Source organism: Scardinius erythrophthalmus, assembly GCF_964197995.2.
Source record: "Scardinius erythrophthalmus genome assembly, chromosome: 24".
In the NCBI taxonomy this organism is placed as follows: domain Eukaryota; kingdom Metazoa; phylum Chordata; class Actinopteri; order Cypriniformes; family Leuciscidae; genus Scardinius; species Scardinius erythrophthalmus.
This window is the reverse complement of record NC_138244.1, coordinates 17,944,214-17,958,713: the sequence shown is the minus strand read 5'-3', so window position 1 is coordinate 17,958,713 and position 14,500 is coordinate 17,944,214. Positions and strand designations below refer to the sequence as shown.

Here is a 14,500-nt window from a genome sequence, read left to right as displayed (position 1 = left end):
CCGTTTTCCTGTTGGTTATACGGCGCGCGCGATATCCGCATTTCAAGATCGCAGAGCTTGATGTAATTGTAATAAGATAAATTACAGATGTTACAGATCTCTCGTGAAAAGGCAACAGTAGGTTAGCGTTAGCTACATGATAATAACTAAACCATCCGAATAAAGTCCAGACATAATATTTTAAACTAACCATTCGGAAACGTCCTGCTGGAGCCGCTGAGTTGCAACTTCTTCATCAGGATCAGATTCTGGGTCAAACTGAAATGCTTGAACGACTGCGTGTCTCCGTGCCATTGCAATATATCCAATGTAAACATGCATGGTCTACCGTTGCCGCAGATGGTCAAGGCCACACCCACCCTCCACCTTGCGCCGCCTTTCTCCTCCTCATTAACATTTAAAGCTACAGACACTGAAACGGCCCGTCTGAAGGAAGCTCATTCTGGGACTGGCTTATAGTGGCTATAATTCTGCACCGAGACTGAATTTTTGGAAAGAGATTTCAGATACAGTACTAGGGACCACTAAGGCCTATATTAAAGCCTACAAAAAGTAGCATGTCATGGGACCTTTAATATGATGTTTTACATTGATGTATATGATTTTTTATGTTATTTCTTTGTAGATGAGAGTGTGAAGCTGCAGGGCAGGCAGCACAGCCACATGATCCCATGACTCTGGACATGGATGCGGTCCTGTCAGACTTTGTTCGGTCCACAGGGGCAGAACCGGGTCTGGCACGAGACCTGCTAGAAGGTAAGAGACCTGATCTGTACCTTTTTTTCTTTTTTTTGGAATGATGCTTAAGTATTGGATGATAATTTTGCTCAGATGTCATATTTTTTATATTTTATTGGTTATTAGTTGTAGATGCCTAATGTTACATTTAATGGTAATGGTGCCTAATTAAGGGCCCCAAAAATATTTAGGTCAGACCTTATGAACTTGATCCACTAATGTTTGACAACCAATCCAAATATTTTTGGTCTTAATTTTAAACCGTAAATATATTGTTCCTTGTTCCTTCAAGCCCATTGAGTTGTAATATACTTTCTAAAGCATGCTGTGGGTTTGGTGGGGGGTAATTGAGAATGAATGGGGAAAAGTCTTGTGAGAAGTGTCAGTGCCTCCATCGTGGCATGACTGGCCATTCACGCAATAAATCCCTCCCATAGTTTTTATGTGGGTTCTGCATCCACAAATCAGTTTGAACAAATATTGGTGTTAATGGGAAGAGTAATTAAAAAGTGAAGAACTTACCAACTTTATGCCTTTACACTTTACAACTGCTTTATGCCACCTTAAATTACTTAAATGTAACCATGGTTCCTTGAGAAGGGAATGAGATACTGCATCTGATGTTGACACTATGGGGATGCCTCAACTATTCAAATCCTGATTGGCACAACGTCACTCCGTGACACGAGATGGCATACCACGGAAGCTATAAAGGAAACCCTGACTAGTCTCAGCCTCAGATGTCACACCCACGGACCTTGACTGAACGTCTGATGCATATGGCACACATAACTGGATTTTCGAAGTCATCATCTGGTAGGTTGAGTTCTACAGGATGTCCGGGAGACGTTTGTGTCACTGTCTTTGTGACAATTTATTTAATGGTCCGCCTGGAAACAAATGGCGTGACGCCAAACCCCCTCCTTGAAGAAGAACACCATCGTGTTTGAAACTGTGACAATGAGCGCTTAGCAGGATCAACTAAATGCTGGATTTTCAAAAGAATGTAAAGTTCGTAGCTCCATTGTTGCAATAAACTTGCACAATGTTCTTAAATTAATAATATATAGCTGCACACCGTCTGTTATTGTAGGGACATCGACTTTACATTTTACATGATGCGGGACAAAATTAATTGTGATTGGTTGTATTACACGTCACTCAAATGTCCTCTTGGGCGGTCCTTGTCCAATGAAAGCTGCGATAGAGTCCAGACCTTCGGCTACGCGAGACTAGCTTCTGACTGGCTAAAGAAAGCCGCTCATGGGCATGCAGGAAGAATGGCAAGGTGACGCAGTGTCTCTTTCCCTTCTCAGGGAACCATGGTTACAGTTGTAACCTGAGACGTTCCTTTTGAGGGAACTCCATGCTTTGTCCGAATATTGATGCTATGGGGAACGCTATACTGACAAATGCCTGTCTTAGTGTGAAGCTCTCTGGGCACAACTTAGGACAAGAGCATTTGAGACCCCGGTGTATAGTCCAGGCCCAGGCTGTAAAAATGTATAAATGTGTGTGGGGAAGACCAGCCCTGAGCCTCAGCCCCTGCCTCGACAGGATGTCTGCTCCCTGATTCAGGAACCCAGGGATATAGACTGCTCTAAGCGAGAGCAGCTTGCCCTGAGCCCACAGGAGGTCTGATGTGCCAGTTTGCAAAGAGGCTACAATCTCAGACCTGCCTGATGATTTATGTACGAGACTACAGATGTGTCGTCTGTACAGACAAGAACATGATAGCCTCTGAGATCTGGGTAGAAGTTCCTCAGAGCTAGACATAAAGCCATCATCTCCAGTCAGTTTATTTGCAATGAGAGATGATGCCATCTCCACAGACCTCGAGTTGAGCGGCCGTCTAGGATCGCCCCCCAGCCTGTGAGGGAAGCGTCTGTCGTTAGCATTTTGCAATGACACGAAACCAATGTATCTTCCTCGTCACCAGGGAATGAAGGAATCTACGCTTAACCTTGATCACATGAAATGGGTTACCCCTTGGGGAAACCCCTTGGTTTTGAGCCACCACTGCAGTAGTATCATTTACCGAAGGCTAAAAGGAATCACATTGGACACAGCTGCCATGAGTCCCAACAGCTTTTGAAACTGATTCACATGTATGGCCTGACCTAGCCTGATTCTCTTGGGACTGGAGATGCAAGAGGAGAATGGCTTACTCCAGGACCTCTACACCTCTGTCTGGAGGCCCGGAAAGAATGGTAGGCCCAGACGTGGAGGTTGTGTTTTACAGGGCAGGAAGCGCTCATCTAGCTTTCTTTTACAACACGCCTCTTGCTTCTCGACTGGCCAATCAATGTTATGTTTGGCTACGGCACAAGCAACAACTTCCATCAGTTCCTCATAAGCAGAGGATAGAGGTGGCAAATACTCCAAATCCCCTGCCTCCATGCTAGCGATATCCACCTCCTCAGAGCTGGATAACGCTAACATCGGGTTCTTACTCGGGGCAGAAGAGCGGGCTTCCGGATCCTGAGTGAAAGCGTTGGAACCTGCAGGTGAGAGCTAAGAAAGAGAGAGCTGGGCCCGTCTCAAACTCCTCTGCAAGCTCCATCTGCGACCCCCATGATCCCAAACTACAAGGGGTGCAAACCTGGCCACTCTCATCAAAGAGGGCCTGGCGGGAGTGTCCTCAGAGGAAGATGCTCACAGTGAGCTCAGTGCATCTCTGTGTCTATGACCACCATGACACCTGCAGTGTTTACCAAGCTTTGATGACTGATGATCTAAAAATATGTTGACTAATTAAAAAGAACAGCTAAACATCTGTTCACAAATTTGTAACTGCATTTTTTAAAGTTAGTTTTTTAGAATAAATAAAAACTTAATGAGAAATATGCTTGGTTTTAATAAAGAGAGCATTTATTACATTGTTCATGTAAAAATACAAAAACTGTAATTTGTGATAGTGTAAGTAATAATGTTTATTTATTTAACCTGAAAATATGTCAAGTAAGTATAAACAGTAAGTTTAACTGGAACATGAACTTATGTTGGATTAGAAAAGATAAAAAGCAGTGAGGACTTTGCACATCATTTCAGAAAATCACTACGTGCCACTAAAATATACGTATATGTTGCTGAGAATGTAATTTTCAGTGTGTGAACGGTGCTTTTGATTTACAGTCCTCATGCTGAGTTTGCTTTTATTGCTTTAATGGCTATATTAACTGCAAGAAACGTGTAATAGTATGTCAGCTACATTATGTGCAATGATTTTTTGCAGCTCAACACTTTTTAAAGAAAGTATGCATCTTTTAAGATTTGTACCTCATCTAATATCTGAAATAAGGCATCATGTCATAGATTATTTTTGTGTTTTCTGAATACACACACACACACACACACACATATATATATGTGTATATGTATGTGTGTGTGTATACGTTTGGGGTTGGTCATGATTTTTGCCCCAAGTGTGCTTGTGTGGAGTTTATAGTTCAGTCAAGCGCAAAATGCACCGTCAAATCTACAGTGGCACTGTGCTTGAGATTTCATTCAAGCTAAGTTATTTTCTCTAGTGTAATACAGTATGTTGATGTGCAACTTCTCTTTTCATGATGTCTATTGTAATAACCTTTGTCTAGGCCAGCGCTCAGGACCTGTGTTTCAACTGCCTGGTCCCTTTAGGCTTGTTGATGACGCTTTCGACTCGTTACGGACTCACTTTAAGGTCCCTAGGCTTTTGCTTTTCTGCTGTGATAAGGGTTTTGTGGTGGTCCACTTTCTGCTCTGATTGGCAGCAAAGAGGGCCTGCCACGATGGGCGGCGGGGCAGATTTAGGGCCCCGTGTGATGGCTTTACGACCAGGCTCCCCCCAGGAGACCTTTGTGCCCATTGAGTGGAACTCATTGAGGAGTGGAGGGCCGCAGACACTGGCAGACAAGTGCTGTCTGTCCTGAAGAGATGGGCCAAATAGAGAGAGAGAGAGAGAGAGAGAGAGAGAGAGAGAGAGAGAGAGAGAGAGAGAGATCCACAAACCAAAAGGCAAGGCCAAGGGGAGAGAAATATTCCGTCTTTAGAAAAGATCAGGACGGAGAATAGAGCCAGCAAAAGAAAAGAAGTGCAGCCTTTTGAGAAACGGTGTTCAAAGAAAAACAAGAGAACATGAAGGTGGACAAGAATGAACTATTTGGCTATGTTCCATTCCTACAGCATCATAGACAGAATTACATATTAGAAAGTCATTGTACATTTTTTATGATGGCAGACTTGACTTAGGATGCTGCTTTAGAAGGTAGTACCCTATGTAGACAGCAGACAGTGAGGCAGCTCATTGGATTTTGCAAAGCCAAAAGAAAAGGGGATACAACAAGAAGAAAGAAGAAAAATAAGAGAACAGACTCCAGTATGACTTTCAGTTTTTTTAAGGCACTCAGATTATAATGGCTGAATAAGTGTACACACATGTATGTACGTAAAAACACACCTGCTTTCAGCTAGGCCCTCACTCAGCATCAGCTATATGTTATAATGGCTGTATAATTGTACATATACCTAAACACACACCTGCTTCAGCGCGGGCCTCACTCAGCATCAACTACAGGTTATAATGGCTGAATAAGTGTACATATGTACGTAAAAACACACCTGCTTCAGCAAGGGCCTTATTCAGCATCAGCTATAGGTTATGATGGCTGAATAAGTGTACATATGTACCTAAACACACACCTGCTTCAGCTAGGCCCTCACTCAGCATCAGCTACATTTGGCTGTTCAGCTGCAAGTGTTGTCCTCACCTGCCTGGCCAAAGCCACCTCAATCTGAGGCCCATACCTAAGGCTTAGACCATCACACATCATCACGTAATGATATACCTGTCTGTTTGGAGCCTGACATAGATAGAGCAGGACTGTTTTTAACTGGAGTAAGGAGAAACCAACCCGATCTCACTGCAATTCATTCGTATTTTACGAGGTGGCTAATTCGTACAAATTCATACGACCTCACTTGTACAAATTTGTATGTTTTTTGCTAAATTTGGTTGCCAAACACATTGAATTCGTACGAATCCGCTCCTAAAACTACCCATAAATGGGGTTTAGACAAATCGTACAAATTTGTAAGAGTGATGACATACGAATTCGTACGAATTAGCCACCTCGTACTCACTCGTACGAATTTGTACGAATTGGTCGTGAGACAGCTTTGGAGAAACACACCAGTCCTTGCTTTACCATCATCACACTGGTGCAATGGAAAGCACATGGAAAATAATTTTTGACAGGGTCATTAGAGCATATATGTAACTCTTATATGTAAATTATTCTAATAATTTCAGATTAATGTAAGCAGTATTTTTTTTTAGATTTGTTTAAGCATCATTATTTATTTAATTTAGTCTCATATGTTCATTAAATTGCATATTTCTTTGTTATTTTTAAAATCAAATACTATTATTTGTTATTATTGATAAATTATAAAAACACTAGTTCAGATTCATTTAAGCAGTATTATTTATTTATATCTCAAATGTTATATAATGTACTATACTATTATTTATTTATGTAACACATTTTATGCATTATACTCATTAATTATTATAGTTTATTGCCTATTGTAATTTATAATATAATGTATAGCAATTATTTATTTACTTATTATTATAACATTTTCAGATTTTAGCAATTAAGCATTATTTATTTAATTTAGTCTCGTATATTATCATTAAATTTTATAATAATTTAGGTTATGTTATGTTTCAGTATCTTTGTGGGTATTCTCCATAGACATAATGTTTTTTTATACGGTACAAACTCTATTTTCTATCCCCAACCTTAAACCTACAAATCACAGAAAACATTCTGCATTTTCAAAAAGCATTACTTATTATGATTTACAAGCTGTTTTCCTCATGAGGACCCCCCAAAAAAAGTCCCCTCAAGCATTATGGATAATGGCATCTTTGTGGGGTAACGTACATGAACCACACACACACACACACACACACACACACACACACACACACACACGATGCAACCACTACTTCATTTCCGTAGATTAAGCAGGTTGCTGAGTGTTTTGTCTGATCCAGCATTTATTCTCTATAAATCATGTCATAGAGTGCATGCACTGAACCAGCTATTTTAGATGTTGCATAAGCAATCCTACTATCTAATGTGCATTTAAGGCCCTCTCTGAGAACTGTGTTGATAGATAGCTGTTGAATGCTTATAGCAAGCATGTTCCTCAGAAAATAGATATAGGATCAGCACCTTCCTGCCCCAGTCTATCATAGCAATTGCAAAAAAAAAAACACACAAGACTGTTCTCAGATCAGTACTAACTGCTCTACTGTGAGGCACTTCTGTAAAAACAGTGAGGCTGAGGCTTGTTATTCAGAATTAGCAATTTGTTAATGCTCTTTTAATGGCCCCACCGCTGACATTTCACTGAAACCGAAAACAATCCTGCCTCTAACAAGCCGTAGTTGTGAATGAAAAGGTTATGAAGTGCCTTCAGTCCTCCCCCTAGATCCCAAATAAATGGCTCCGCTGCAGTCAAGCAAAACATGCTTTGTATCCGAAAAAGCTTGGGGAAAACACCTCTTTCCACATGTTTATGGCTTATTAGGTCTAAAAACAAAATGGTGATTTTCTCCTAATATGCTGTTATGTAATCCGTATCATGTAAAGCTTATAAATGCGAGACGGTTCCCAGAAAGTGAACAGCAGGAAGTCCTCGTCATCCTGCACATGCGCTTGAACAGATCAAATGTCGAGAACCTTTCACCTCCATCTCCTTCATGCATACGTGCAGGAAGAAGTGGATCTATTGAACGGGAACAGCATCCCAGCCGCCATCACGCACACTCCAAGTGTTCACAAAGCACTGCACGGACCTTGATATTTATGTAACGTGCACTCAATAACCTCTGTATATGTCTGCAATGCCATTTGTGCCGCCGCCATGTTGCTATTATTACTAGTAGGCGTTTTTGCCGCTGGATGTTTCATTTGTGGCCTGTGGAGTTGTTCATAGCTTCTGAAAGTCTGATCACAGATTATTTGGAAACACCCACAACACGCCACTAATGGTCTCTGTTGCTCATGCCGCTTGATCCCAGCGGTTTGTTCACTTCAAGTCACTGTGAGTGTGAACAGCCCTTTATTGGTCAGTCCTAGAGATCCAGGCACTCTGTTTAAAGCTGACTGGAGTGCTTCCTAGCAAACACAGAACGTTCTCTTAAGTCTAGTCCCAGGCTAAAATGCATGTTTGAGCTGTTTTAACTGAAAGCAACTTGCACTGACAGATCTTAAAATACTGTTTTGTATTGTCTCAAGATGCACACCAGTAATGTTTTTTCTAAGACACGTTTATAAAAGCTGTTTAAATGCCCTAATTGAACTAAGGCCTAATCCTGGCTTAATCTAAGCCTGGTCTGTGAAACAGGGCCAATGTGTGCAAAAAAAAATATGGGAATCATAAATCCATGGGTTTGATTCCATTTCCTTTCCTGCCGCCTCCGATCTTGTCTTCCTCAAAAAAGACAGGTTTTGGTTTTACAGCCGACTTTTTGAACGTCTGCTTGTTGAACTTCATCTTGTTGTGCTATCCATCTGGATAAAGTACTATGTTCCTGTTATCATGATTATTGTGCTGATATGCTAGACTTTAGTCTAAGTAAACTGAATATTTTATTTGACAGGAATGAAAACTAGGTTAAAAGAGGGTCACCGTGATTTTGCCAAGTAGGACACGCAATGGTTCCCTCACTGTCTGTGTGACATAATTTTCGTCATCAGGAGGAAGGTGCCCATGCGCGAGTAACTTGAGCGCTTGAAAACAAAGTCCACTAGATAGTATGCACGGTCCAACGCGTCTAAAATCAAAATGAAATGATAGGTTGAATAACACTGATGTAGAACCACCTTACCCTGGTTGTAAGCCTAAACTCAACATAAACTGTAAACTTCAAACCCTCAAATCTAATTGGTTGATTGAAATGTTGTTCCAGTATCAGGAACATACTTAGTGAATTTCACCTACTTGATGAAATCACGTTCACCGTTAAACGAGACAAGAATGCAGTCATACAATGTCTGTTTCAATTCAACCAAATAAGACGGACACTGCATTTCCATTAATATCTTCGGGACATATCCAGTTGCAACATACTGGACCTCATTCATGAAACACAAGCAGAAGTTTCTGTAAAAACAATAAATTCATTGCAAGAATTTAAATAAGAATGGTTTTACACACAGTTTAAACAGAAAAATACCTTGCGAACTAACAATCAGGAGTAATAGCATACAAGCAGGGATGTTAGCTAGGCTATTTTTTTCAGTAGCATGACTAGCCTAGCTGTTTTCAAAATAGCGTTTACAGTAATAAACTTTTTTTGCTAGTAATTTGCCTTTTATGCTACAAATAAGTGTATTTTCTTTGCCCAAGTGAGCTGAGGAAATAATCAAACTGGAAAAACAGCTGGGCTAGTCATGCCACTGAAAAATTTATAGCTAGCATAACTGCTTTTATGCTAGTTACTCCTGATCAGCAGTTTGTAGGTCAGGTGTTTTTTCTTTTTCAGATCTCTTAAGACACACTCTAGAGATTCACTCTCATAAAAATGTCTCTCTTTCCCAAGTAGCATTGGGAAGTCTGATCTTTTTAATGTGCTGTCACCCTTTCTGACATGCTTTTTGATTTTGTAACCAAAAACATACAGCTGTTTTTTCAAGTAAATTCTTAAGATATATAAAATATCTGTATATACAATATCTGATATTTATATAATTGAATATACATTGCCCCCTACATGAAAAAGAAGTGCACTTAATTGTAGTGAGTGTGCACTTGTAGTGCACTTCAAATCCTAAAAGTACTTGTAGATATTATAATATTAATTAAATGAAAGACCACTTAAAGAGAGTACACTCATGGCTGTTTATGAAATAGGCCTATTTTTTTCACAAGGGAAGCTAACATACCTAGCTACTTTTTGTTAGCAACTTGTAGTGTTGTCTAGCTACATACCAAATATGAGCTTAACAGTAGCTTAACTACTGTAAAAGTGCACTTAGTAATACATTGGTCTTGGATTTCGCACTGACACCTGCTGGCGTGGACGGTTGGCAGTATTGCTATGCGGTTGCTAATGGTGCATACCAATCCATGTACTTATGCACTATTCTATGCTGTTTTGTAGTTTAAATAGTGAGAGTAGTGTGTGCACACACACTATTCCCAAAAGAAAAGTTGCACTTTAAAATACCTGGAAGATGCACTTAAAGGTGTTCTAAGCAATAGCCGCTTTCCGACCAAGTAGTTACAGGAACTTAGTTCTAGGAACTGTCCACTTCTAAACAGTTCTAAGAACTACTCTCCCCCAAACTCGGTTTTGCTGTTTGCGTTCGCACTGGCCAAGTGGCCATAGGAACTGGTAGGAGGGGTAAGGGAGTGACGCAAGCACGGTGACTTTTATTTTGACGGCGCGACTGACCTTTATTTTGGCGGCGCTGAGAACGCCAGAGCAAACAATGCTCGCATACTTGTGTTTATTATTTAGCGATCTGTCTTACAATACTGTTTAACATGTTATTAGATAGAACTGTTATAGAAAGTAGACAGTATATGAAAAAAGGTTATTAGCCTAACGTTATGCTGTGTGGTTGATGTCCAGTGTCGCTAGCTGGGCAGATAAACATAATCATGTTTGGCTTGGTCCCCTCAAAGTTGCGTTGGATTTTCTCTTCAGTATAAAGGTTTAGAGACCCATCTATCACTGTTTTCCATGTTTGTATAGTTAGTTTATGGAGTATATATATAGGCTATAATCTGTGTGTTTACATTCTAGCTGTTTTAAAAATTGCGGGTGCTGGTGTTCCGCGTGCGTTCGGTCAATCAGCGTACACTAACGTCACGGGTAGTTCCTATAGTGCTGGTTTAGACCCTACTCTGAAGCAGGACCTAAATTAGTTCCTAGAACTAAAATCGTTCCTAGTTCCTGCGGTGCGAACACGCCGACATCCGGGTACTTTAGCCACTTTTAGGAACTGTAAAAAGGTTCGGTCGGAAAGTGGCTAATGTCATGTGTTTTTTAGGCCAAAACATTTTTTGTCACATACAGCAAACATCTCCTCACTATCCGCTAGCTGGCTGTCCCCTGAACACTGTAAAAAAAACACGGTCTCTGTAGACAGCCCAGGCTCCGCAAACGGCAAGAAAAACAAACTGGCCCAGCCTTGGCCACGAAACATAACAAACAGTGTTCCAGCCAATAACCGACAAGAATGATTTGGGGGTGGGGTTTGTGTGCGTGCACATGAAGGGGGGTGTGGGGAGTGGAGGAGAAAGAAGCATGAAGAGGGAAGTTAGCTAGAGGACAGATGTCCTAGACAACGACTAACGTTAAAATGGTATATTCTTGAGAATTTTGATATGGCCGACACACGACCAAAGAGACGACGTTCCGATGAACAAATAACAAAGAATAGGGAAAAGGAGAAGGAACGCGAAGTCCCGAATTTACATTGGAAAAGTGTTCAAAAGGTGGCGAGAACTCCGCCGGCAGAAGGGCTTCTTATCCGACATTCAGGTGGCTAAATCCAGTTTGTTTTTTCTAAATGGTTCATGACTGTTTCAGGAAACACGGAAGGGAGGGGGAGGGGACGGGATGTGGGGGAGGGAGGGTCGAGCTAGCCTCCGTCATGTTTGACAATACTTCGAACGTCAACAAGAAAACATCGCTTAGAGCACCTTTAATTAACCGGATAAAAACTAAGTATGGAATGTTGGACACTTCATGCACTCGACTGTCGCAGCTTTAATTACATCAGACTCCAATGACAAAATGACCTTATCAAATTCATACATTGTACATACTAGTGCATAAGTGCATAGTACATACAGTAGTTTGGAATGTCATTTGGGACGCGACTTAAGTGTTTTTAGCATGTCCCGAGCATGCTGGGAAATTCCGGCGGGTGTTGCTTCTCTAATACTGTTATAAAGCTAATATATTCACAACAAAAATCGTACTCTTTCACCTTGACAAGACAAATAGTTGGAGCTCTTTGAGAACTAAATTTCTACCAAACCTCACAAAACAGCTCTCAGATCAGATCAAAGATCTGCCACAAGGCTCAAATGATCCTTGGCTGTGTGTGTTTAGGTCGGATTGACAGATTGATTGTGGCAGTGGAATGATTTGTCCCTGGTTGTCAGCGCCACTCATCATTAACACGTCATCCCACCTGGCTGTCGTTGCCCTCCAACGGCTCCCTGCGGAACCACCGTCACAGAAGCTGTTGTGGAAAGCTGAGTGGGAAGGGCCTCGGCGTTTCATCTCAGGCACAGGCCCTTTGTGTGGTTGTTCTCGGAAAAATGACTCAGTCGACACTGGCAGACATTTTGGTATGAGAGTCACTATTGAGATAGAGATTACATTTCATGATGGCAATTCAACAAGACCCATTATAAATATTTAAATTTAAAATTCTTTAGTTGTGTCACCAATGAATCTACATTTGTGGTTTGTGAGGGGTGTATTGTATCACCCTCTAAAGGACTGATAAGGTATCACAACTACTTGTTTTATTTCTGCAGTATGTACTGTATACAGTGCATAGTATGCAAATATTTCTATATTTCTGTAGTACACTACTGTTTGAAACATTTGTTGTTAAATAATGTGTTTTACATACTATACTAGTTGAATACAGTGTATAGTGTGCAGTATGCAGAATGTAGTCAGCTTAAAGATTTTCATAGTGTTCGTCGCTGTGAGATATTCGGTGTGTCGTCCCTTCACATCACATGGGTGACTGACCATTCGCACGTGTCACTGTATTAACAAAGTCTCCCCATTGAGATAAAGCGGAGTAACAGATTGATGGGAAAAGAAAAGGTTAATTACTGAAGGAACATCTTGCAGAAGGACTGCGAATGTCCTCATTCATTAGCAAAGACACAGAGGAGCACCAAATTAGAGTTGTCCAGTTCCATTCTTTACCTGCTCATTTTGTCTTGTTTGAACAAGGAAATTAGCACTGAAAGTTGGTTGTACTGCTTTAACTTTGAATTACAGCCAGGCCCTTGCAGAATATATAATATAATATAATATAATGTAATATAATATAGTACTATAATTAGTGCTGTCTAATTATGATAAATCACATCTAATATAAAAGTTTGTAAATATATATATAGACACATATATTATATATTTACAAACTTTTACTTTAGATGAGACAAATAATCGATTTGACCGCACCAAATAAAATACTATACTATAAAAATACTATATATATATAATATAATAAAAATAACTAAATATAACATGAATATTATATTTTTATTGTATTCATATTTACTAAAGCAGTACAGTAAACATTGCAAAATATTATTAGAAATAAATAGTATTATCTGAAATATATATGAAAATATAAATTAATTTTATTTATATATTTTTTATATGTGTATATATATTTAAGTAAATAAGTAAATGTAAATAAAAGTAAATTGTTAAAAGACACACACACACACACATATATATATATATAAACTCAATACTCAAGTCTCAAACTCACATATAAGGATATCTGGGATCAGTTCAATATCATTATTGAATATTATTGAACAGAATTGAACAGGATGTTTTCCTTTAAAACCCTGCAAACCTTTTGCTGTCAAAGCTCCCAAGGGTACTTGTTTAATTAAATTGTGTGTTTGATCATGTTTGGAACCGGAAAACTTCCAGCTCTAGAATTTAAAAGCACTGATTATTGACATATTTTATATATTTATGTGGTCTGATTGTACCCGCAATATGTGATGATGTCTACAAAATCAAATTGTACACCTAAAGGACAGACAGAGGAGTGATAGTCAACAGGAAGCTTCCATCCACCGCCTTCAGCACATTGATTGAGACACATAATGCTTAGTAAACCGCAAAACGCGTGTATCAGAGGTGCTGAGTGGTCATTCGATTAAACCTTAAAATGTCTTTTAAAATTTCAGGCTGGTCAGAGGATGTACAAATCCATAAACTACAATGAGATTTGTATTGATTGATGTGGGTTCTGGTGCTACTAAGATTACAGTGAGAATGTAATAACCCTGTTCAGACTGCTGGATAGAAATCTAGCCAGTTTGCAGGAAAATGTATGCTAGGCTTCAAATTATAAAATATTTTAGTTTTAGTAAGATTTTATTTATTTATTATATAAAATATATTGTAAATTCTACATATTTCATGTAATTAAATTCATGCTGTCAAATCGATTAATCACGATTAATCGTATCTAACATAAACGTTTTTAAGTGTACTGTATATATATATATATATATATATATATATATATATATATATATATATATATATATATATATATATATATATATATATATATGATTAATCGATTCGACAGCACTAAATTAAATCCATACAAATTGGGGTCACTGGTCATTAACTTTGATGTATTTAAATTAGGGCTGTCAAACGATTAATCGTGATTAATCGCATTCAAAATAAAAGTTTGTGTTTACATAATTTATGTCTGTGTACGGAGTATAATTATTTTCTATATATAAATACACACACATGCATATATATATTTAAGAAAATGTGTTATTTATATATAAATTATTTATTTTATTTTCTATATATAAATACACACACATGCATATATATTTAAGAAAATGTGTTATTTATATATAAATTATTTATATATAATATAAATTATATATAATATAAATATATATACACAGTATATACATGCAAATATTTCTTAAATATATACATGCA

At 38.9% G+C, this 14,500-nt stretch overlaps 1 protein-coding gene across 1 annotated transcript in view; it reads left to right on the top strand.

Annotated features, from left to right (window-relative positions):
• Positions 1-633: 633 nt before the first annotated feature.
• The window catches only part of otud7a (OTU deubiquitinase 7A), a 67,100-nt gene continuing 53,233 nt past the window's right edge, over positions 634-14,500 (top strand). Inside the window, exon 1 of the mRNA XM_081355824.1 lies at positions 634-756. Within this exon, the coding sequence (XP_081211950.1) occupies positions 672-756 (85 nt within the window). The 5' untranslated portion in view covers positions 634-671. The remainder of the gene's footprint in view (positions 757-14,500) is intronic.